The 26,036-nt window shown below is 40.8% G+C and overlaps 1 protein-coding gene across 1 annotated transcript; it reads left to right on the top strand.

Annotated features, from left to right (window-relative positions):
* Window positions 164-12,141, top strand: MFSD4B (major facilitator superfamily domain containing 4B). The gene is given in 5 exon segments (XM_005684568.3): window positions 164-373; window positions 2,063-2,231; window positions 3,528-3,644; window positions 5,284-6,494; window positions 6,496-12,141. Coding segments are annotated over 5 exon segments (1,737 nt in total). The 5' UTR covers window positions 164-190; the 3' UTR covers window positions 6,553-12,141.

The raw sequence follows: 26,036 nt of genomic DNA, 5'->3' as shown, positions 1-26,036 counted from the left end.
GGCCGCAGCCTGCGGCGGCCGGCGCATCTCGAAGTTCGACTCCTCCGCCCGGACTAGGGCCACCCCCGGGGAGGTGGCGCTAGCCGGGACCGCAGGCTCTGGAGGCACGAGGCCGGGGCAGGGTGCCGAGTTCCCGAGGCTCCGCTGAGAAGCCGAGCGGTAGCGAGACCGCTGCTCGGGAGCCGCCACGATGGAGCTGGAACTGGAACCCTGTGGGGCCGGGGCCCCGGCTGCCGGGCAGCGGCTTCTCCAGGCCGAGGCCCCGGCGGACAATGAGCCGGAGGCAGTGGTGGGTTCCCGGCGGAGCGGCCGGGCAGACAGCATGCTGCGCTGGTTCATCACCGTCCTCCTGTGTGCCGCCTTCCTGGGGCTGGTGAGAGCCGGGGCTGGAACCCTCCCAAACCGAGACGAGGGCAGACGTTCTGCAGAGAACGCGGCCTTCTGTGTTCTTGTCTCCGCCGCTTGCAGACTCCGTGACCTTGGGCTCATCCATCTGCCCGAGCCTCAGTTTTGCAGTCTGTAAAATGGGCACAATTGCGATTTTTCGAGAAATATTGTCAAGTGTAAAATAGATTTTCGTAATATATAATGTCATCCAGTTCCAGCAAACCTTTCTACCTCTCCTCTGTGGGGTCAGGAGAATGCAAGAGGGGTCGCCAGGTCTATAGCCGCTCACTCAACCCCCAAATTATTGCACAAAGCTGCTTTATTGGGTTCTTGTCTTCGTTTGACTGAATTGACCCCTTATTCTTGCATATGGGAAAATAGACCCAGACAGGAAGAGTGACTTTTTCGGACCACACAGCCGGTTAAGTGGTTGAGCCAGGAATGTTTCCTAGTCTGCCTATAATCTTATGTAAAACAAATTTTCTGATCCTTGAATGTTTTTCCCAGAACAAAGTGCAAGGCTAGTTTAGCCTTTTGCCAAACGTCTTGGCCGTCGTTTTCTGGAATAAGGCGGTTACTTTATTCCAGAAAACTTCCCTTAGTAGCTTGTCTTAAATATTGGGGTCTTGGGGAGTTGGGAGGGTGAGTTCTCTGAGCTGTCACTTCTGGCCGCTTAGTATCTTTCCCTGAGGTACAGTTGATTCTTAGAGTATTTGTATTTGAAGAAAAGTCAATGCAAACGCCGTTCCTCGTCCTGTTAAATGCGTTGCAGGTGGGACTAATTTGGTTACAGCGGGGGCACTGCCTTCCGTTCATGTATTAGTCGCTAGCTCTGTGCCTGTGCCCGCGTCCTGGGAGGGGCTACATCCAAGCGTTTAGGGCAGAGTCGTGCAATTAGAATCCCTTATTCTTGAAATGTAGACCGATTGGAAACATTTTTTTAAGTGTCCAAGGAATTTCCTGTGAAAGCCAAATGCAGCCCCTAATTTTTGCTAAAATTGCAAGTCTTTGAATAAAATTTCGTTTTTAAATCCGGTGCATGCAGGTGTATGTAATATTGTCTAAGAAAGCCTTACAGACGGTACCCCTGAGGCTTTGGTTTTCTTTGAAGAAAAGTTTAGATTGGGAAACGATCAAATTGTTTCTCTCTTCATGTTTTATACATATAATTTTAAAGAAGGACCCTATGTACATCCAGCAGTTCTGCTGTTTTACCAGCATCAAAAATGGGATACTGTTTTGATGGCTTGAAAACTTAAATTTTTAGCGTCACAATTCTTGTGTTATTTGTGCATGCAATGTGTTTCAGACTACTTAAAACTTTCAAAAACGTTTTTTAATGTTACGTTTTACTGTCAATAGAAATACTGTAGTCTTTTCTGGTATTGTTCAAAAAGGAAGCCGAATTGCACCAAAAAGCTGAAAGACTTAATTTTTTTAAAGTTCAATTTGAGAGTTGTCAGGATGAGAAGAACCATAGGATTTGACACACCAGAAATAGTCTATAGCTCTAGTAGTACTATTAGTAGGTTCATTATGAATTTAACTGTGGGACTTAATCTCGTACCGTCTGTTGAAGTCCCCTCCTCCCTTTTTAATAGTGCAAAAAGCTACCACATACATAGACATTATTTTATTGATTGTAAATAAAAACTTCTGTCTTTTTGAATTTTAGGGAATGAGTGTTGCTATACTGGGACCCACGTTTCAAGACTTGGCAACGAATGTGAACCGCAACATCAGCAGTCTTTCTCTGATTTTTGTGGGCCGTGCCTTTGGATACCTGGGTGGCTCTGTGATTGGTGGAGTTCTTTTTGACAGTATGAATCATTTTCTCCTTTTGGGTGAGTAAACGACAGTTTCAGCTTCTTTGAGACTTTCAAGGAATTTACAGTTTGCTTTAAAATATGAAACATATTGGCTTGCAGAATGGTTGACAGCTTAAAAGTAGTGTTTAGACATCCTCACTAAGGATGGTGAGGTTCCTCTGCTGCCCGCTCTCATCTTGGCAGTTGCTTGGAATCTGGGCTGGATGCCTCTGGAAATTTAGATGAGTACTAGTGTGTTAGCAATCCTTAGCCCTCCTGACTTTCACTGTGGTCTAGATACCACTGCTGGATCACATGCCAGTTGTTTAAAGAGCTCTTGTTTGTCATTGTTTAGGGCAGATCTTCTGGGGCCATAGATGAGAATAAATTCCTCAGACCTGCCCAGACTAGACACTGGGCTGAGAACAAAGGTTGGGGGGTGGCGGATGGTGGGTGAAATGATGAATGCTAAATTTTTGTCCCAGCTGCTCCTTGTGGATGATCAACCCAAGCCTCTCCACCTCACTCAAAATAGATAGCAAAGCTTTTAACTTACTCTTTTTGGGATAAATTGACATGTTTAGAGAAAATCTGGGTGAATATGGCAAAACTGCTTTGGAAATGAGGAGATAATTACTCTTGTTGACGAATGAGTAAATAATCCCTCTGATCTCCATAGTTGGTTGAAAGAATGTATTTCTTATATTTCCCTCCCTAGTCTTCAAACAAATCTGTTTATGCTGCATGCTCAGTTGATGAGTTGTGTCTGCCTCTATGTGTTTACCATGGATTGTAGCCTGCCAGGCTCCTCTCTCCATGGAATTTTCTTGGCAAGAATACTGGAGTGGGGTGCCATTTCCTACTCCAGGGAATCTTCCTGATCCATGGATTGAACCTGTGTCTCTTGTGTCTCCTGCATTGGCAGGCAGATTCTTTACCACTAGTGCCACTGTTTAATACATTTCTACTACAAACTACTATAGTAATTGCATTTAATTGTTTACCTTTATCTAAAAATCTCTTTAGGTTGTTAAAAAATAATTTTTGAGCTATCTGGCTATAAAATTTTGCCTTGTGGTATAATGTATGTTGTGATTATTAGCAGTACTAGAAGTGTATTTATATTAGACTAGCTTAAACTTTATAGTTCATAAAGATGATAGAAGCTTTTAAATGAAATAACTTCATAGAAGCGGAACCTTTCCTCTATTCATTACTCAACTTTAATTTGACCTATTTTGCATTTTTGAGAGTTTTTATGATGTTGACTTCATCTATGACCCTTTGCCATAAATAGTGTTTTTCATAGCTGACTTTGACCTTTCTTCTCAGGGGTGTCGATGTTCGCTACTACAGTTGGTCTTTATCTTGTTCCATTTTGTAAGACCGCAGTGTTACTGATCGTCATGATGTCTACCTTCGGTGTTTCAATTGGCATTCTGGATACAGGTTAGTGAGCCCTTCATTATCATCTCTGGGAGTAGCATCTTTCTACTAGAAAAATGGGATTCTCCAGTGGGTTGCCATTTCCTTCTCCAGGGGATCTTTCTGACCCAGGGATCGAACCCAGGTCTCCCACATTGCAGGCAGATGTTTAACCTCTGCACCACCAGGGAAGCCCTAGAAAAAGAGCAGATGGTATTAAATTGTCACTTGTACTGTCCCCTAAAATGACACTGACCTACTGTGTTTTTCATGGGGTCTCCCAGTCAGTACCACCCTTCTTGCTAGGTAGAGTGCCCGTAGTGAATTCAGAGGGTTTTGTTCTTTGAGAGTTTGTTGATTTACAGTATCCAAAGAGGAGAGGGGCCCCAGTGTGGGTGATTACAGTGCAGATGAGCAGGCTTTCAGTCAGCCTAGGTCTTTATCATTGTAATGTGGCAAGAATTGATGAATAAATAGATGAAACCAGGTTTGGAACCATTATATGGCTGAGGAAACATAGAAGCAGCTCTCCAACTTAAAATGCACTCTGCCTTTCAAACTAAGAAACCTGTGTTGTATATTATTTCCCTTTTCTCTCAAAGTTGCTGCCCTCGTGTATCTTTATTTTTTAAAATGTCCTGAATAATGTATGTGACATTCATTCATCCCTAAAGCCAACTTTCTCCGCCTCTTCCTTGGTATTTGATAGGTTGGAGAAATATTTTTTACTTTGGGCTTAATTTGGTTGTGAAATTACAGGATAGAATTGTATGTTTATGTGCAAATCTATTAAAAAGAAAGAAAAAAAATATTATACCTTGTGCTTCTCGTCTTCACCCTGTAGACACCTAGACAGTGTGACCACAGGTGTTAGAAGGCATCCTTGTTACTTGCTCTTGTAACGGGCAGAATCCTGTCGTGGGCAGGCTTCTGAATATGGGTTTTGCGTCTGCTGTATACATAAATAATTTTTCCTCAAGTGACTACTGATTTCCAGTATAGAAAAATTTGGTTATTTGGCTACTATCTGATGATAATATATATTTAAAATATTTAGAAGTAAGTAAATATAAATATCCTTCCCTACCCCCACCCCTCCTGTGCCTGGTATTATTGTTCAGTTTCTAAGTTGTGTCCACCTCTTTGTGACACCGTGGATTGCAGCACACCAGGCTCCTCTGCCCTCCACTATCTCCCGGAGTTTGCTCAAATTCATGTCCGTTGAGTTGGTGATGCTATCTAACCCTCTCATCCTCTGCCACACTTTTCTCCTTTGCCTTCAGTCTTTCCCAGCATCAGAGTCTTTTCCGATGAGCTGGCTGTTCACATCAGGTGGCCAAAGTATTCAAAGCTGGTATTGGAACTGCATTGTAAAAAGCCTTGGGCTAATGTACTTAGCTCTAGGAGATTGGCTTTACTAGACTACAGAATTCCATTTGTGAGTGTGCGAGGTTCTAGTGCTCAGAGTTTCTTGGTAGTGCTGGTGAGTTAGAGTTGACTTAGTCATAAGGACTAATCGTAGAATTGACTTAGTTGCCACAGTTGATAACTTAGAATATTATAATTCTTGTGCCATGTAGAATATTTCTTTCTGATAGTAATGAACTGTTTTCTTTTTTGGCAAGTTACTATAATTAAATCATTCTCCATCTTTCATTGATAGGTGGTAACGTCCTAATCTTGGCCATTTGGGGGGACAAAGGAGCCCCACACATGCAGGCCTTACACTTCAGTTTTGCCCTAGGTGCCTTTTTGGCTCCACTGCTGGCTAAATTGGCATTGGGCACGACGGTGTCTGCTGAAAACCACACAGAGGCTGACTTTAACCAATCTGCCTTCAACCAGTCACCTGAAGCTGACTCAGAAACTCTATTTGGAATACCTGATGATATGAATTTACTGTGGGCTTACGCTGTTATCGGTGCTTATATTTTTGTAGTTGCTCTCTTTTTTTTCGCTCTGTTTTTAAAGAAAAGCTCAAAGCAAGAAAAAGCAAGAGCATCTGCTCAGAGGTTTCGAAGAGCCAAATACCACAATACCCTTCTCTGTCTCCTTTTCCTGTTCTTCTTTTTTTATGTTGGAGCTGAGGTAACATATGGCTCTTACGTTTTCTCATTTGCAACCACCCATGCTGGCATGAAAGAAAGTGAAGCGGCCGGGTTGAACTCCATCTTCTGGGGGACCTTTGCAGCCTGCCGGGGCATGGCAATCTTTTTTGCTACATGTTTACAACCTGGAACCATGATTGTGTTGAGCAACATTGGCAGCCTGACTTCATCTTTATTTCTGGTCCTTTTCAACAAGAGCCCAGTTTGTCTCTGGATAGCAACTTCAGTGTATGGGGCCTCAATGGCAACCACGTTCCCCAGTGGAGTATCTTGGATTGAGCAGTACACGACCATCCATGGGAAAGCTGCAGCATTTTTTGTAGTCGGTGCCGCCCTGGGAGAAATGGCTATTCCTGCAGTAATTGGAATTCTTCAAGGCAAATGCCCTGATTTGCCTGTAGTTTTGTATGCCTCTTTGGGGTCATCAGTAGCCACTGCTGTTTTATTTCCTGTGCTGTACAAATTAGCCACCTTGCCGCTTGATCGTCAGCGAAAAGAACACAGGAAAAGTGAGGACCAGAAAGCTCTGCTTTCTACCTCTGGGCTCAATGACTATGAGGAAGAGAATGAAGAAGATGATGCAGAAAAATGGAACGAAATGGACTTTGAAGTGATTGAAATGAATGATACAATGAGGAATTCTGTAATAGAGACATCTAGAAATATTTTGATGGAGCCTACAGCTGAAGTTCCCAACCATTCCTACTCAAATGTGTTAATGTTTGAATCCTCTCCAGTTAATACTGGCAACTCCCCTGTGAATTACCTTGCAAGAAACCAGGACAAAAGGGACTAATGTGTTGAGAGGATGGATTATTTACTGACTCCTCAAATAGTCACCAGTTCGCCAGTCAGAGCAAAGCATAACATATTTGCAACAAGCTTTGAGGATCACAATTTCTAGCTCTGAGTATAGCAAATGCTAAAAAGTTTTGAAATGTTCTGTAATGCCCAGAGCCTTTCGTAAAGAACCAGTGATCTCATACAGCAGGATCCTGTTGTAAGGCTAGTGTTTGGTGGCATTTGACTGATTAGGTAATATTTTATGGCCTTCACCCTTCCTCAGAGCATGCAGAGAAGGCATTTGTTTTTGAGAAGTTGGGTGTGCCATTCAGATAAAGCAGAACCGTTTAGTAGTTGAATCGGTTAGCCAAACAAATTCTCCGTCATCAGTATTCTGCCAGGGAAGTTGAGAATCGTTTCATAAAGAGACATCTTTGAAAATGGACAGAGATTTCTATTAATTGTTTTACTCTGTAGTGTTGGATTAAAAATGGTAATTACTGATGTTTTCAGATTTTTATGAAGAGAGCAGAGAACAGGTCCTAGAGACCTGGCTTCAAACCTCCGATGCTGCTTCCTAGTCTGGCCCTGTACTCAGTCATCTGACTTATGTAGGCCTTGTTTATCTCATCTCCTGGTCTGGGTCTCTAATGAAAGTGAGATGACTTTCAAATGGGAATCCCTCATTTTTACAGTTTGTGCAAGATGTCTGTCAGAAATGAACATAAGTGCCACTACATTCGTCATTTCAAATCAGAAGTGAAAAAAAAATAAATAGCTTTAAGAATGTGCTACTGATTAAGAATAACGTCAATTTAAGAGACTCAGTATTACGCTATTTGAATAATTCTGAGGAATACATTTTTAGCACTGTATGTCATTGATTCTGAGATGCACCTTTTTTCACATTTTTAACATCTCTGAAATCAAAGTATGTGTTAAAATCAGTGATCATTTAATGTGACAAAATTGAGTTTTTTCCCATATACTTCTATAAAGTAATGTTGCGTTTTACAATCAGTGTCTTAATTTCAGTGAACACAGTGATTCATTCAATGATGGATATTGTACTATTTTTACAGACATTTTAAGAAGAGAAGTTATTTTTATATGCTCATTTTCTCTGTGTTCACACAGGATTTGGAGATGCCTTGTTGCAGTTTTTAAAGCTGTTTGAGAGTTGCTATGTTAGTAGTAGGGCTGTGAACTGGGTCTCTTGTGGTCCTTTGCTTCCCTCAGTGACAATCTGGGAATGAGTCTGCTGTTCCAGGAGTTACTCCTTATTGAGTCTAGTTGGTAGTCACGTTGGAAGCACTGTAAATTAGACTGCTAATTTAATTTACCATGAGACACCATCTTTTCCAGTGATTGGAATACCTGTGTCAGGCCTCTGGACCGCCTCTTTCCTGAGTTTGAAATATCTGGGAAATCAAAGTAGTGATTTGAACGTGGCTTGGGGGCCTAAGAGGGATCGTGAGCATGGCAAATCTGGCGTGGGGTATCCTTTGATAAATGACTGGCATTGATGACAGATTTCGCTCACTTCTTCTTAGCACATTTTGTGCTGAATAATACCTAATTTCTACTTGGTTGCAGTAGGTCTGCTTTTTAACTAATTTCTGTAAATTTGCCTTTGTTTTTTCGTAAGTGGAAAATAGTACCTTTGTCGACCACTGTCCATTATTGGTTCATTTTAACAATCTGACAGTTTTGGAGAGGGCTGGTGGAGAAATTAACAGTGAAAAGCCTATTCTTCTTGCTCTCTCTATTCTGTCCTTTTCTCTTAGCTAGAACTTGGAGATGAGGTCTGCTCCACTTACTGCCCTTTCTCAGGTTGTTGGAATGTAGGCAGTAGCAACTATTTGGCATCTGAGTGGCTTGCCAGAATAGGGATTCAACCTGTGACATCGACATTTAAAGGGTAAAAGTGCAACTCAGGGAAAGAAGGGAATAAGAACGTGATAGAAAACTTGGAAATCCACAAAAAATGCATTAGAATTCCACAAACCAAAATGTGAATGGCCATATGAGATTATAGGGACTGTTAAAGTTTGATAATGTATTTCCATATTGGAAAGATAAGACAGTACAATTCCAGGAATTAGCCTTCATCCTAATAATCAGTTCTTAGTTAAATGAGTGTCTGCTGATAAGTAACCAATACCGAGGTTTTCTATTTCTGAGTAACAAATTATTGTATCACAAATTCAACAGCTTAGAACAACAGACCTTTTATTTCTTTAACCTCACAGTTTTCTTGAGTCCGGAATTTGGGCATGGTTTCACTGGGTTGGTTCTCTGCTCAGGATCTCATGGGCTGCAGTCAGGCTTTTGGAAGAGCTGTGCTTTGTAGAGCTTGGACATCCCTTCTGTGCTGTGTGGTTTTTGACAGTAATTCAGTTCCTTGAGGTAGTAGACTGAGCTCTCCATTTTTTTTTTTTTTTTTTCTGGCTGTCAGCAGGCACCTATCTCGATTACTGGGACCTCCCATGTGGCCCTCTCATAGATCCTTTTGAAGCACGGCAGCTTGTTTCTTCAGAGCCAGCAGGAGAATCTCACTGGAGCCGATGGAGCTGGGGTTTTTAATTATACTGTGTAATCATGGGAGTGACATCCTGTCCCTTTTGCCAGATTTCGTAGACTAGAAGGAAGTCTCCGAGTCTGTCCAAACTCTAGGGAAGAGGCTAGTATATGGATGTATCTGATTATTGGGGGTCACCTTAGGGTGTGTCTGCTATACTCAACTGTCTGCAGCACTCAAGGGAGCAAGAAAGCTTTAGCGGGGGAAAAATCCTTCAGTAGTCACCAAAAGTGATAATAGATACAACCTACTGAATGCTCTAGTGCAGGAATGGAAAACTCCCTATAGACCAGGCCAGTAAACCGAACTCAGGCTTTTTCCCTTGAGATTTTATTGTGTTTTCTTTTCCACTATACTTTTTAACCTGTTCAAATGCAGCTTAATATGAGGGAAATTCGTAAGTTTCAGTCTAATTGTATTTTCATAGTGAAGTCCAAGAAGACTTTGAGAGCATTTTTCAATCCCTGTTATTTTTTAAAGAAAAATCTTCAAAAAAATAATTTTTTATTATATATGAAGGTATAAAAGAGGTCATGGTAGAAGATTAGGGAAGTACCTAAAATTTTTAAGGGACAAATGTAAGTAATCATAATCCTAAATACCTAGAAAGTTCTTTTCTAGTCAGCTTAGTTTCCCAAGACAAGGGTAAAGGGGTAAAAAAAATTTCCTTCTTCCAGATAAAGTATCAGAAACAACTTGAATTTTATGTCTAGATTATATTGATACAACATTTAGTGGATTGGATTTTAGTTTGAATAGTTGTAATTCATTAAGAACAAGAACAGTATCAACACACCCCTGAAAAATGTGAGACCCAGATTCCATGTAAAATGATTTTGTATCGAATAGTTTTCTCATAACCAGAACTTTTGTATTATTATAGCAATGTAGCATTTAATCCTGCCACTTAAAAATTATTACTAAAATAGAGCATAAAATTCTTAGTGAAAGTAGATATATTCTTCTGGGGTCCCTTGTGTTAGGTGCCCTAGTTCGTAATATGTATTTGTAATGTTTTGTTGTGAGTGTGTGTGTGTATATATGTTTGTATGTGGAGCCCACAGATGCTGTGTGTGTCTGACATTTTCTTATAGTATGGGGATGTAGCAGGGGTAGAGGTGATAGGGAAGGGATACAGAAAAGCTTGCTGTGTGATTTCAAAGTTTGTTACAATTGTTCTTTTAATTGAAATTTTTATGAAAGTTATTGTCGATTTACATGTAGTTGTATGCAGTGTTTTTTTTTTCCAAACTTGCTGAGTGAAGAATACTTGCTCAGTCTGGAAAGAGAAAAATAGACTGGTGCTTCTCATACTTTAATGTGCATTAGAATTGCTTCTTAAAATGCAGATTCTAATTTAGTTGGACTGGGTTAGGGACTGAGATTCTTCATTTCTAACAAGCTCCTAGGTGCTGTTGGCCCATGGGTCGACCACACTTTGGGTAGCAAGGTCCACTTTTTGGGAATTTAAATTCTTGGCTACTTCTTTTGGGAATTTCATTTGTTTTCTTTTGGCTTTTCTAAATCTGACCCTAAATCTCTGGGAGTCTGTAGTCCCCATGAACCCCCTCCACTTGTATACGCTATTCCAAGACTGAGTTCTCCTCAGTCCTCTCCATCTGCTGCGTTAGCTGTTGAATATTTATTTCACATGTTATCGAATGCCTCCTGTTTGGTAGTTCCTGTGGGAGATACATACTGGTAAAAAGATGAGAAATTTCCTGCCTTCATGGAACTTACCTCGAATGCAGTACTGTCCAGTATCTGCATTGGCTGGTGGCTGCCATATGTAGATAGCACAGGTCCAGTGGGAGAAACAAAGAAAGCATCAAACAAGTCATTGCACAAGATTTTCCAGGAAGGTTTTATTTCCTTTTGCTCTAGAGATTGATTAACTGCTATCTGGGGTCAGAAGGTTGTGATAGATACCTTGTCAAATGGCATAATATAAATTATGGCATTTAAGAAAGACCTGGTGATCTGCACGAGAAGGTTTTGGTTTTCTTGGGTATAAAAGAAGCAAACCAAAGCTAGTGACTTGGTTGTCAGAAGGAATATTTAAGCTCTTTCCTTTAATGCACTTTGGCCAGTTGGCACTTGAACTAGGTTGAACTTGAGTTGGATTTTTATTTAGGTTTAACTAGTTTCATATTTAATGATTTAAAATTGTATAGCACTGAATTTTTACAGTCAAAGAGAACTGTTCTTTATTTTCCAATGTTTTCCTGTGGTAATTGTAATTATGTCTTCTCTTATCCTATATTTCTGCCCTTTTTATTTCTTTTAATTCTTCAACAACAAGGAGGATCCCTTAGGTTCTTGCACTGTGACTATTGATTCTTATTATTGTCTCCTGTCTTCCTTTTGACTTATATTTTTAATTGCAGAATGCCTCAGTTTCTGATCTCTAAATTATTGCAGCTTACCTTTGATGCATTTGGTAATGTTAGTTAATGGATGGCCTGAAGAAATGTTTTGAAGTTGTAAGATGACATGAATAGCTTAAGGGGTTGGGCTTTCTAGCTTATTGTGACTAATAAGGTGCTTTCTTTTTTTTTTTTAGTCCTTTTTAGTTGTGATAAAATACGCATAACAAAATTTATCGTTTTAACCATTTTTAAGTGTACAGTTCAGTGGCATTAAGGGCATTCTCATTATTGTGCTATAGTCACTGCCATCATCTGCAGAACCTTTTTAACCTTGCAAAACTGAAACTCTCAATCCATTGAACGGTAACTCGCCAGTTCCACCCTCCTCTCAGCCCCTGACAACCATCATTCTGCTTTCTGTCTGTGAGTGACCTCTCTTAAGTACCTCATATAAGTGGATACAAACAGTATTTGTCCTTTTATGACCAGGTTATTTTATTTAGTGTAACATCCTCAAGGTCCATCTTGTTGCAAAATGTGTCAGAATTTACTTTGTAAAAATAACGAATACTCTGTTTGTATGCATATTTTGTTTACCTATTTATATGTTGATGAATACATGCTTTGCTTCCACCTTTTGGCCGTTGTTAATAATGCTGCTATGAACATTGATGTACAAATATCTGCTTTTTTAATTTTTAAATATTTAAGTATAGTTGATTTTACAATGTTGTTTCAAGTGTACAGCATATTCAGTTGTATGTATGTTATATAAATATGATATATATAAATACATACATGTGTCTGTGTTCTTTTTAGACTTTTCCCCGTGTAGATTATTATGAAATATTTAGTTCCCTGTGCTATACAATAAGTCCTCTAGTCTCTGCTTTTCATTCTTTTAGGTATATCCCCATAAGTGAAATTGATGAATCATATGATGATTCTAGTTTTAATTTTGAGGGGTGCTTTATTTTTATTATTCTGCTTAGATAGTATTCTAATCCACTAGGAAGAGGGAAACACTTAGTATCGCTTCAAACTCAAGGCAGGCTTTTGGTGCATGCTAATTAGCTTAGTATCACACACCCTGAGGAAATGAACATGAATGTCAGGTATCTACCTCACAGTTTTGTTATTTCTGCTTCCAATCTTTGTTCGGTCACTGAGCTTACACTGAGAGCTTACTTTGTGCTAGGCTCTGTAGACTAAGTATTAACGAAACTTCCTCTCCTGTCCTTGGAGTACCAAGTATCACTCTCATGTATTTTGGGATTTGGAGCCCCGTTTCCTGCTAAGTGGCTGGTCTCGTGTCATGTTCTTTGGAAACACAGAGACTCCCCCTGGCCACCTTGGAAGAGACAGTGTGTGGTCAGGGAACCATGGGCTGGAATGGGCCCAGTGCTGGGGCCAGGCTGCTCTCTGCCTGTTTCTCAAAGCAGCTCTGCCTGTCGGTGGAACTTCTCCCTGATCCTCCTCCCTTAGGCCCATCCTCTGTATATCTCTCGTCCAAAGCAGTCGGGGGATCAGCCTGAAGGGATGAGCGGTGTCAGCGGGAAATGGTGTAGCCTCTGACTCGAGGTACGGGACTACATGTATTTCAAGCATTAGGTTCTCTTTTATACTTCTTCAAAAGCATTAGGTCAGAGGTTCGACATTTTCAGTTCCCCCTCACCCAGATTGTTATCTCATTGTTGCCCTTCAAACAGAGTTCCTGCTTCAGCGATTCTCTCAGAGTTGTGTTTTCTTGTGATCACATTGTAACGCATGCTGATGTCTGGGCTGCCTACCACATGCCTCAGTTTATTTCTTATCTTTTAAGATCCTGCTTGTCCCTGGTATCCTAAGCTCTAGGCTTCTAACTATGCTTAATTATTCTTAAACCCTAAACTCAGCAAACTTCTTTTGCCATAAACATTTCCCTCACAAACAGGTCTCAGATAACAATCTTTCCCATGGCCTCAAGCTGCGGCCTACATGCTCATCCTGGGACATTCTTTGCAAAAATCCTTGAACAAATGTCAACGGTTACTTTATAGATTATTTTCTGGGCACAACTGCAGAAGGCTTTGTGCGTTCTATGCTTCTCTCAAGAACATTAAGCACCTTAATATTCTTTCCAGCCAACTCAACCAAAGAAAGGAAAAAAGAAGTCAGAATCACAAGAGCTAACTCCTTCATCCCAGGTCCGTGCCTGTGGAATGAGGAGAGGGGGCTGGGGCTGTGCCTTCATTTTGTCAGTAATGCCTAACGCGGCTCCCAACACACAGAGACTCCGCCTGGCCGCCTTGGAAGAGATAGTGTGTGGTCAGGGAACCATGGGCTGGAATGGGCCCGGTGCTGGGGCCAGGCTGCTCTCTGCCTGTTTCTCAAAGCAGCTCTGCCTGTCAGTGGAACTTCTCCCTGTTCCTCCTCCCTTAGGCCCATCCTCTGTATATCTCTCGTCCAAATTCCAGAGGAAGCCTGTCTGACTGACTTGAGTAGCTGCTCTTGTCCTTTCTGGGCAGAGCCTGGCCTTAGGAGCTGTTGACTAGCCTGTTACTTGGCCTCTCTTGGGTTGGTGCCTGTTGCCCCCATCCAGAGAGTGGCCATCTTGACACTTCTCTCCTGCTGCTCTGACACGGGCGCTGTTACAACCAAAAAGGAAGTTCCCCTGTCTGCTCTGTACCTGGGGTAGTGCTGGGTTTATTGGATATTTGCTAGCAGATGCCCGAATGGCATATAAATTGTCAGGCTCTAGGCAGATGGTCCGGTTCATGTTTTGAATCGAAATTGGAAAAACAGCCACAAGTAATGGTAGATCTTTTTTGAGGAGCTTATTAGACAAGGTTGGTAGTGAACTGTATGATTTCTGTCAAGGACAAAAGCTCTCTCCCAATAGGGTAGCATGTGTACTTAAGAGAGATAAAAGAGGATTCCCAGTTTGCAAGAGATCTTATTAAAGCTCTAATCTCTGTGAACCAGAAAAATTTCCAAGTCTAAACATTTTAGTTATTTAGCAGGTATCTACTGAGCGTTTGGGCTTCCCAGGTGGCCCTAGTGATGATAAGCCTGCCTGCCAATGCAGGAGATACAAGAGATGCAGGTCAGATCCCTGGGTTGGGAAGATCCCCTGGAGGAGGGCACGGCAACCCATCCTAGTATTCTTGCCTGGAGAATCCCGTGGGTTGAGGAACCTGGTGGGCTGTGGTCCATAGGGTCACAAAGAGTTGGACATGACTGAAGCAACTAAGCACGTGCGTGCTGAGCATTTACTGTGCTCAGTAATCTGCTGCGGGAATATAGCAGAGGACAAGCCAGGTGGGATCCTTGCTGGCATCGAGCTTATGCTTTACTATTTCAAGTAAGATTTGCCATGACAGTCTTTGTTAGCTGAAGCATCAATGAAGCCTACTGTAAAGGGTTTTACTGGTTCCAGAACAGTCAGTATTGACAAGAGCCAGGCTCTTGTTTCCTTGGTGTATGTTTGTGTCTGTTCATTTCCAGTATTTTTACATGTAATCTCTGGAGTGATTCTTGATTTAGAACTTTATAAAAAAGATTTAGCACAGTCCAGTTGAGGCGAATATAGTGAAAATCCACTGGAGAAAGCGGCAGCAGGGGACTGACACCTCGGGAATTGTTCAGAGGAGCCAAAGGACACACTTCTGGTTGAACTGGAATCTTGGGTCACACCTTCAAACACCTATGGGTTAACTGGGCCGGTTCTCATTCACTTGAGAAGTTTCTTTCCTTAGGTGGGGATAACCGAGTTCTGGGTCCTCATAATCTTTGGGCCTTTACCCGTAGTGAAGATAAGCTCAGAGACAGAAGCATTTAGGAAAGGAAATGTTTACCTCAAAGAGAAGGGCTGGCTTGCTAAGTAGAAACATAATTATTTAAGGAAAAAAGCAACATGTACCAAAGTTTCCAGGTTTGCGTTAGTCTGTTCATAATGGAAAAGTAGTAACTCTCCCACGTTTATCATGTTCATAGAAAGTGAAGTGGAAGTCGCTCAGTTGTGTCCGAGTCTTTGTGACCCCATGGACTGTACAGTCCGTGGAGTTCTCCACAGAATACTGGAGTAGGTAACCTTTCCCTTCTCCAGGGGATCTTCCCAACCCAGGAATTGAACCGGGGTCTCCTCCATTGCAGGCAGATTCTTTACCAACTGAGCTATCAGGGAAGCCCACACATATTCATAAGAGGTCGTGACATATTCATATTCATAGAGATTGTGACAAGTCTTCAGAGAGCAGTGCAGCAAAAGCCAGGGATAGAATTGCTTTGTTAGGAAGTCCAGGCTTATAGGAAATGTTCGTGGTTTTATTGTTTCTGAGATCAGAGCCAGTTAGGTGACCCTGTTACTTTAGTTTTATCTTGGTGAGGGGCAGAGGGAGTGTCTGCAGACTGTGATAAGGATATAGAAGCAGGGCAAAGTGACATTTTGCTTTTACATCCTCCAAAACCCGTAAACTCCAGGATGAAAAACAGCCTGAAGGAAAAACGTAATTGCAGCTTGTATTCTTGTTCCCCTGGCCAAGAGATCAACCATTTTGCTCCAGTGTTTTTTTAACCGTAACTGCAGTTAGAATCAGCTAACAGTGTTCAAAATCTACTGATGCCAGCCTTTTCACTTAAATAAGAATTTAATTGGTGTGAAGTGGGGCCTGAGTGTTGATATTTTTGAAAGTACCCCCTAAAGTAATGTGCAATAGAGGTTGAGAACTGCTGCATTTATCAATGCAGAACTGAAACTTCTAAACTTGTTGCAATGGTTTTAAAAGGGTGATTTACAGTTTGGTTACATCATGTTTCTTTTATGGATGCTTGAAATCCTGTGTACTTTCTATGAAGGAGAAGTGGAAAGGAAGAGCTCTCATATTTCATGTTATTGCCGCTGCTGCTTGGTCAGTTAAAGGGAGTAATCAATACTGGTTGAAATTCTGTCCCCCCAAAAACCAAACCCAGCTCTTTTGGAAGTTGCCCTTCTAGACAGGTTTTTGCTAGTCACTTTTGATTTGGGGGGCTTAATGGAGGAGGAGTGGTAAACTTGTAGATTTATTACATTTGGATTTAAGCCTGCTCACTATTTATATAACTTTGTACAATGTAAAAACTTTAGTAAAATATTGATGTAAATAAACACTGATACTGGTTAAAGATAAAATTTGTGTCTTATTTCATGGATTTTTAGAAATGAGTTTGGTATCTCTCCAAAAGTTAGTCAAGAATATTTCTAGAGTTTAGATTATGAGTGCTCCAAAATGTGTGTGATAGTGTATTGGTTCCTAAAATGGGAATAGTATTTTATTTTCACTTCACATGGATATTTTAGAAATGACATCTAGAATCTCTGATGACATCTAACATTTTTGGCCCTTCAGCTCCTCTTAAGAAGCTTATGACATAATTGCTAACCTTAAAGTCCACCAAAGAAGCTATTCGGTTCAGTTGCTCAGTCGTGTCCGACTCTTTGCGACCCATGAATCGCAGCACCCCAGGCCTCCCTGTCCATCACCAACTCCCGGAATTCACTCAGACTCACATCTATCGAGTCAGTGATGCCATCCAACCATCTCATCCTCTGTTGTCTCCTTCTCCTCCTGCCCCCAATCCCTCCCAGCATCAGGGTCTTTTCCAATGACTCAACCCTTCGCATGAGGTGGCCAAAGTACTGGAGTTTCAGCTTTAGCATCATTCCTTCCAAAGAACACCCAGGACCGATCTCCTTTAGAATGGACTGGTTGGATCTCCTTGCAGTCCAAGGGACTCTCAAGAGTCTTCTCCAACACCACAGTTCAAAAGCATCCATTCTTTGGGGCTCAGCTTTCTTCACAGTCCAACTCTCACATCCATACATGACTACTGGAAAAACCATAGCCTTGACTAGATGGAGCTGCAAATTTTAATGTTTTGCTTGAATGATATTAATGCTTCCCTAATTAAGAGGATGGCAGGTATGTCTCTGTTTCAGAATGGAAAGGAGATTTTCAAATTGCACATCAGGCAGCAGCTGGGTTACCTCTCCTTGCTTCCTTCTGTACAGGGCCCAGCAGTTGAAAGACTGCCTATTTCTTAACTTGTTTAAAACAAGTTAGTGTGGTGATGGTTTGGTTAAATACTTCTAACTTGGATTGTGATTCAGGTATACAGCAACTTCCTTATCCCCTTCATACTTTATGGGGGTCTTAAAAAAGGATATATGTTTTTAAAGTGGGACGTTTAAGCTGAGAGAAACTAAATGACCACATTCTCCCTTGTCTTGTGGGAGCAGTTGTAGGTGACATTCTGGGTGTCCTTTTATGACCACTACTGGCTCTGCTTTCAGTGACCTGGTTTACAGCTGTGCACTTCACTCTGCACGGGGATCCTCTTGTACCTCTGCCTTGTGCCAGGGACTGTGGGCAAAGCTTGGCCTTTTCTGGCTCATCATAAACAAAACCTCTAGAAGCCTCGGCATTGGGCCAGATGGGGTTTCAAGCATAACTGATGACGTCCAACGCCGGTCATCACATGGTCCCCAATGTTTTCATGAGGAAGCAGGGGCTTGGTTGATCCTTGAACACCCATTTCATCTTCCACGAACCTGGCGAGGCGTGAGAGTGGGCCGAATGACCGCACCACCCGCTCCTAAGGGTTCCCTGGGCTGGAAAGATGGGGTAAAGACTGGTTCACAAAGACACACTTGAGGACTGGCAGGGCCCCTCTGGTACCTTCCACTGGAAATGATCGTTTGGGGAGTGGAATTTTGTTGTTGTTGCTGTTGGAGGAGCAGAATTTTTCTGTTGGTTTACTATAGCAGCCATTTAATTCTCTTTTGGGAAACTTTAATGGATCCAGAAGAATACATGAACAAAAAATTCACGTGCAGTATAGTGCTGAAGAGTCTTGTGATCTGGAGCCTGGATTCAAATTCTGGCTCTGCTGCCTATTACCTGGGCTGCATTGCTTATTCTTGTGCCTTGGGTTGCATTCATAGGTAAGCAGATGTTTAAGCCCACTCCCCACCCCCACCCCCCCCCCCAGTATCCTAGACTGTGACTGGAGGCAGGGCTTTTAGAGAGGCAGTTAAAGTGAAATGAGTTTATTAGGGTGTACACTAATCCAATGTGACAGGTGTCTTTATCAGAAGAGACAGAGGCAAGATCAGGTGAAGACACAGAAGATAACCACCTACAAGCCACGGAGAGGCCACCCAGGAAAGCAGCCCTCCCAATGCCTTGATCTCAGAACCTCCAGAATAATGGGAAGGATCTCTGTTATTTAAACCACCTCGTTTATGATACGTTTTTATGGCAGCCCTAGCAAACGAACACAGTTAAGCATACAGCGAATGTTTGCTACTATTATTATTATTTCCAAACCACACAGCCAAAGAAAAAATAAAGCAACCACAGTGGGGAATTTTAATAAGAAAATAATGTTCATTAGTTTAGAAAAGCGACCATGCACAAAAGGGAAAGAATGAGGTTTGGTTTTTTCCCACATAACTGTTGTGGCCGGGAAGGCCAGGTGGGGCACCCTAACTAAGCTAATGGTGTTATGGGTCATAGGACACTTAGTTGTCCTGGTAAGTCAGTAAGAATACGTGTGACTGGGAGCCACACCAGGGCTGGTGATCTCTCTGCTCAGGCGCCAGGCAAAGGACGGACTTCCTTGGCCCTGACCACGCAGCTGAGATGACTGGAGCCCACCAGCAGCAACAGAGTGAGAAACAGCAAGAGCATACAGTTGTTTTTAATGGGTCGTATGTGTGCATAGTAATAAAATCAAACAGTACAGAGGTAAATGTTACAATGTTATTTACCCTTGATCCATTAAAACAACCATTCTTATTATATTTGTGCACCTGCTAGAGATTTTATCTGTGCAAACATAAAAATGTGTTTACACATGTATACATACCTATGTATGTATACTCAGTCGCTTCAGTTGTGTCCGGCTCTTTGCGACCCCATGGACTGTAGCCCGTGAGGCCCCTTTGCCTGTGGAATTCTCCAGGCAAGAATACTGGAGTGGGTTGCTATTTCCTCTTCCAGAGGATCTTCCTGACCCAGGGATTAAACCCAAGGCTTTAGCGTCTCTTGCATTGCAAGCAGATTCTTTACTGTTTGGGCCATCAGGAAGCCCTCTGTATCCCTGTGTGTGTGTGTGTGTGTGTGTGTGTGTGTGTGTGTGTGTGAAAGTCACTCAGTCGTGTCCGACTCTTTGTCATCCCATGGACTGTAGCCCGCCAGGCTCCTCTGTCCATGGAATTCTGTAGGCCAGAATACTGTAGCTGGTAGGTGTTCCCTTCTCCAGGGGATCTTATATATACCTATAAATGAACATAAATAAATGCATTCTGATTAGTTGATATTGAGACATCACTGGCATTTAACATTGTATTAGTTTTTGGTGTACAACAAAATGATTTGCTATGTGTATATACTGTGAAACGATTACCACAGTAGGTTTAGTTAACATCTATCTCCACACAGTTACATATTTTTTTCTTGTGATGAGAACTTTTAAGATTTATTCTCTTCAGTTCAGTTCAGTCTCTCAGTTGTGTCTGACTCTTTGCGACCCCATGAATCTCAGCCCACCAGGCCTCCCTGTCCATCACTAACTCCTGGAGTCTACCCAAACCCATGTCCATCAAGTCGATGATGCCATCCAGCCATCTCATCCTCGGTCATCCCCTTCTTCTCCTGCCCCCAATCCCTCCCAGCATCAGAGTCTCTTCCAGTGAGTCAACTGTTCGCATGAGGTGGCCAAAGTACTGGAGTTTCAGCCTCAGCATCAGTCCTTCCAATGAACACCCAGGACTGGTCTCCTTCAGAATGGACTGGTTGGATCTCCTTGCAGTCCAAGGGACTTGCAAGAGTCTTCTCCAACACCACAGTTCAAAAGCATCAATTCTTTGGCACTCAGCTTTCTTTATAGTCCAACTCTCACATCCATACATGACCACTGGAAAAACTATAGCGTTGACTAGACGGACCTTTGTTGGCAAAGTAATGTCTCTGCTTTTTAATATGCTATCTAGGTTGGTCATAACTTTCTTTCCAAGGAGTAAGAGTCTTTTAATTTCATGGCTGATGTGATTTTGGAGCCCCCCAAAATAAAGTCTGACACTGTTTCCACTGTTTCCCCATCTATTTGCCATGAAGTGATGGGACCAGATGCCATGATCTTAGTTTTCTGAATGTTGAGCTTTAAGCCAACTTTTTCACTCTCCTCTTTCACTTTCATCAAGAGGCTCTTTAGTTCCTCTTCACTTTCTGCCATAAGGGTGGTGTCATCTGCATATCTGAGGATATTGACATTTCTCCTGGCAGTCTTGATTCCAGCTTGTGCTTCTTCCAGCCCAGCGTTTTTCATGATGTCCTCTTTCAAGTATTCAGTACACTTGTTTTCTTTTTAATTTTTTGGGGAGTGTAGTTGATCTACACTGTTGTGTTAGTCTGCTATACAGCAAAGTGAATCATTATACATATATCCACTCTCTTTTAAATTTTTTTCCCATACAAGTCATTACTGAGTATTTAGTAGCATTGTCTATTACAGTAGGTCCTTATTATCTATTTTACAATAGTAGTGTGTATATGTCAATCTCAGTCTCCCAATTTATCCCTCCCCCCCACCGTGGTTAACCATAAGTTTGTTTCTACCTTCATGATACTATTTCTGTTTTATAAATAAGTTCATTTGTGTCATTTTTTTTAGATTCCACATATAACCGATTCCACTTGTCTTTGTCTGACTTACTTCACTTAGTATGATAATCTCTAGATCCATCCATGTTATACGTAGTGGCATTACTTCATTCTTTTTTTAAATGACTAAATAATGTTCCATTGTATATAGGTATCACATCTTTTTTATTTTTTTTTCCTGGAGGCAGGCCAGAGTCATTCCAGACGAGAGTACCACATTTTCCTTATCCATTTATCTGTTGATGGACATTTAGATTGCTTCCATGTCTTGGCCATTGTAAATAGCACTGCAACGAACATGGGAGTGATTTGTATCTTTTTGAATTAGAGTTTTCTCCAGAGGTATGCCCTGGAGTGGGATTGCTGGATCATATGGTAGTTCTATTTTCAGTTTTTAATAAGGAACATCTCTACTGTTCTCCATAATGGTTGTACCAATTTACCTTCCCACCAACAGTGTAGGAGGGTTCCATTTTCTCCATACCCTCTCCAGCATTTATTGTTTGTAGACTTTTTGATGATGGACATTCTGATTGGGGTGAGGTGATACCTCATTGTAGGTTTGATTTGCATTTCTCTCATAATTAGTGATTTTGAGCATCTTTTCATGTGCTTTTTGGGCATCTGTATGTCTTCTCTGAATAAATGTCTTATTTAGATCTTCTACCCATTTTTAGATTTTTTTTTTTTTACATCGAGCTGCATGAGCTATTTGTTTATTTTGGGGGTTAATCCCTTGTTGGTTGCTTTGTTTGCAAATTCTTCCATTCTGTGGATTGTCTTCTTGTTTACTGCTTTCTTTATTGTGCTCAGTATACTATAGTTAACTACAGTCACCACTGCTTTGCTTTATATCCCCAGGATTTAATTATTTTATAACTGGAAGTTTTTACCTCACCCATTTTGTCTACTCCCCATCCCCCAACTCTTGCAATCACCAATGTTTTCTATGTATCTATGAATTCAGCTTTTCAGTTTCCATATGTAAGTGATATTATACAGTATTTGTCTTCTTGGACTTACTTAGCATAATAACTCTAAGGTCCATTCATGTAGGTGCAAATGGCAGGGTTTCTTTTTTATGATTAGCATTCTACTATACACACACACACATATGTCCACACATATCCTATCCCCTTTATTCATCCATCAGTGGACACTTAGATTGTTTCCATGTTTGGCTATTGTAAACAATGCTGCAGTGAACATGGGCGTGCACATTTCAAGAAAGTGATTTCATTTCCTTTGAATAGATATCTAGAAGGAGAATTGGTGGGTCGTTTGATAGTTCTGTTCTATTTGAAGAAACTCCATACTGTTTACCATAGTGGCTGGACCAAATTACAATTCCATCAACAGTACACAAGGGTTTTTCTTTTTTTCTACATCTTTGCTAACACTTGTTATTTCATACCTTTTAAATTTTGATAATGAACAGACTTTTGGACTCTGAGGGAGAGGGAGAGGGTGGGATGATTTGGGAGAATGGCATTGAAACATGTATACTGTCATGTAAGAAACGAAGTGCCAGTCTATGTTCGATACAGGATACAGGATGCTTGGGGCTGGTGCATGGGGATGATCCAGAGACATGATATGGGGTGGGAGGTGGGAGGGGGATTCAGGATTGGGAGCTTGTATACACCCGTGGTGGATTCATGTCAATGTATGGCAAAACCAGTACAGTATTATAAAGTAAAATAAAGTAAAAATTAAAAAAATTTTGATAATAGCCATTTTAACAGATGTGAGATGATCTCTCTTTGATTTTAATTGGCATTTCCCTGATGATTAATGTTGCTAACCACTTTTTAAGTAACTGTTGGCCATATGTATGTCTTCTCTGGAAAAATATCTCCTCAGATCCCCTGCCCATTTTCAGGTCATATTGCTTAAAAAACTTTTTTGTGCTGTTTGTTTATATAAATAAATTTGCAAATATTTTCTTCCATTTTTTAGGTTGCCATTTTTTTGATGGTTTCCTTTGCTGTGCAGAAACTGTTTAATTTGATATAGTTCCATTTGTTTATTATTGTTTTTACTGCCTTTGATTTTGGTGTTAAATCTAGAAAATCATAGCCAAGACTGATGTCAGGATACTTACGACCTGTTTTCTTCTAGAATTTTTATGGCTTAAGGTTTTACATTCAATTTAATCCATTTGAGTTAATTTTTGTGTATAGTATAAGACAGTGGTCCAGTTTCATTCTTTTATATGTAGCTGTCCAGTTTTCCCAGCACCGTTTGTTAAAGAGACGATCCTTCCCTCATTGTACTCTCTTGGCTCCTCTGTAGTATGTTACTTGACCGTACATGTATGGATTTATTTCTGGGCGCTTTATAGGTATAGGTTTCATTGGTCTGTGTATCTTCCCCCTCCCAGCCATACTGTTTTGACTACTCTAGCTCTGTAATATAGTTTGAAACCAGGGTGCATGATGCCTCCAGCTTTTTTCTTCTTTCTTAAGATAGTTTTGGCTACCTGGGATTTTTGTGCTTCCATACAAATTTTAAAATTGTTTTACTTTTGTGAAAAATATCACTGGAATTTTGATCTGGACTGCATTGAATCTGTAGATTTGTTTGAGTATAGTATGGACATTTAAAAATATTTATTCTAAAAATAAATATTAATTCTTTCAATCCTTGAGCATGAATATCTTTTTATTTATATTTTCAATTTCTTTTATTAGTGTCTTACACTTTTCAGTGTACAGGGTTTTTACCTCCTTGGTTAAATTTATATTTATTCATTTTGATCCAGTTGTAAATTGTAAAGAGGACTGCTTTCTTAATTTCACTTTCTAATATTTGGTTATTAGTGTTTAGAGACACAATAGTTCTTCTGTATATGTATTAGTTTAGATGTACAGAAAAGTGATTCAGTTAAACATGTGTCTATTTCTTTAAAATTTTTTTCCCATTTGTGTTGTTGCATAATATTGTAATATTGTGCAGAGTTCCCTGTGCTATATCGTAGGTCCTTGTTGAATATCCACTTTAAATATAGCAGTGTGTACATGTCAATCCCAAACTCCCTAACTATTCCTCCCCCTCATTTTTCATCCCTGGTAACTGTAAATTCATTCTTTAAGTCTGTGTGTCTGTTTCCATTTTGTAAATAAGCTGATTTGTATCAGGTTTTTTTTTTTTTTTTTTTTTTTTAAGATTCTGCATGTAAGTGCTATCATATGATGTATGTCTTTATCTAACATCACTCAGTGCAACAGTCTCTCGGTGCATCCATTTGGTTGCACGTGGCATTATTTCAGTCTTTTCCATAATTGAGTGATGTTCCACTTAGGTATGTATCACATCTTTTTCCTTTTTTTTTTTTTTAACTTTTTATTTTCTGTTGGAATATAGTAGATTAACAATGTTGTGATGATTTCAGATGAACAGCGAAGGGACCTCGCCATACATATACATGTATCCATTTCCCCTCAAATCCCCTTCCATCTAGGCTGCCATATAACATTGAGCAGAGTTCCATGTGCTATGCAGCGGGGCCTTGTTGGTTATCCATTTTATTTTTATTTTTTTAATATAAATTTATATATAGCAGTGTGTACATGTCCATCTCAAGCTCCCTACCTGTCCCTCCTGCCCCGCTCCCACCCCACAACCATAAGTTGTTCTCTAAGTCTGTGAGTTTCTTTCTGTGTTGTAAGCTCATTTGTATCATTTTCCTTTAGATTCCACATACAAGGGATGTCATATGATACTTTTCCTTCTCTGTCTGACTCCTCTCAGTATGATGCTCTCTAGGTCCATCCGTGTTGTTGCAAAGAGCATTATTTCATTCTTTTTAACGATTAATATTCCATTGTGTGTATGTCCCACATCTTCATTCATCCCCGTCAGTGGACATTTAGGTTGCGTCCATGTCTTGGCTATCGTAAACAGTGCTGCAATGAATGCTGGGGTGCATGTACTCTTTTGGGCCGTGTTTTTCGCTGGATATATGTGCGAAAGTTGGATTTTAGGAGGAACATATGATACCTCTATGTTTAGTTTTTTAAGGAACCTTCATACTGTTCTCCACAGTGACTGTACCAGTTTACATTCCTACCAGCAGTGTAGAAGGGGTCCCTTCTCTTCACACTCTCTCTAGCGTTTATTGTTTGTAGATTTTTGGATGATGGTCATTCTGACTGGCGTGAGGTGATATGTTATGTAGCTGTGATTTGCATTTCTCTAATAATTAGTGATGTTAAACATCTTTTCCTGTGCCTTTTGGCGGTCTGTATGTCTTTAGAGAAATGTCTGTTTAGGTCTTCTGCCTATTTTTAGATTGTGTGTGTGTGTGTGTGTAAATTTAATCCACATGAGCTGTTTGTAAAATCTGGATACTAATCCCTTGTCAGTTGCATAGTTTGCAGATATTTTCTTACCATTCTGTGGGTTGTCTTTTTATTTTGTTTATGGTTATCTTTGCTGTCCAAAAGCTTTTGAGTTTGAGTAGGTCTTATTTGTTTTTGTTTTTATCTCCATTATTCTGTGAGACAGATCAAAAGAGATACTGCTGCAGTTTATGTCAAGAGAGTGTTCTGCCTGTGTTTTCCTCTCAGAGTTTTATAATATCTGACCTTACAGTTAGGTCCCTAATCCATTTTGAGTTTGTTTTTGTGGATGGTGTTAAAGAGTGTTCTAATTTTGTTTTTTGTGTTGTTGTTCAGTTGCTAAGTCGTGCCTGATTCTTTGTGACCCCATGGACTGCACATGTCAGGCTCCTCTGTCTTCCAGTATCTCCCAGAGTTTGCTCAGATTCATGTCCATTGAGTTGGCGATACTATCTAACCATCTCATCCTCTGCCACCTCTCTCCCTTTGCCTTCAATCTTTTCCAGTATCAGTGGTTTCCAATGAGTCAGCTCTTTGCATCATGTGGCC

This window comes from Capra hircus, chromosome 9 (assembly GCF_001704415.2).
Source record: "Capra hircus breed San Clemente chromosome 9, ASM170441v1, whole genome shotgun sequence".
Classification (NCBI taxonomy): Eukaryota; Metazoa; Chordata; class Mammalia; order Artiodactyla; family Bovidae; genus Capra; species Capra hircus.
This window is presented reverse-complemented; position numbering and strand designations above follow the sequence as displayed.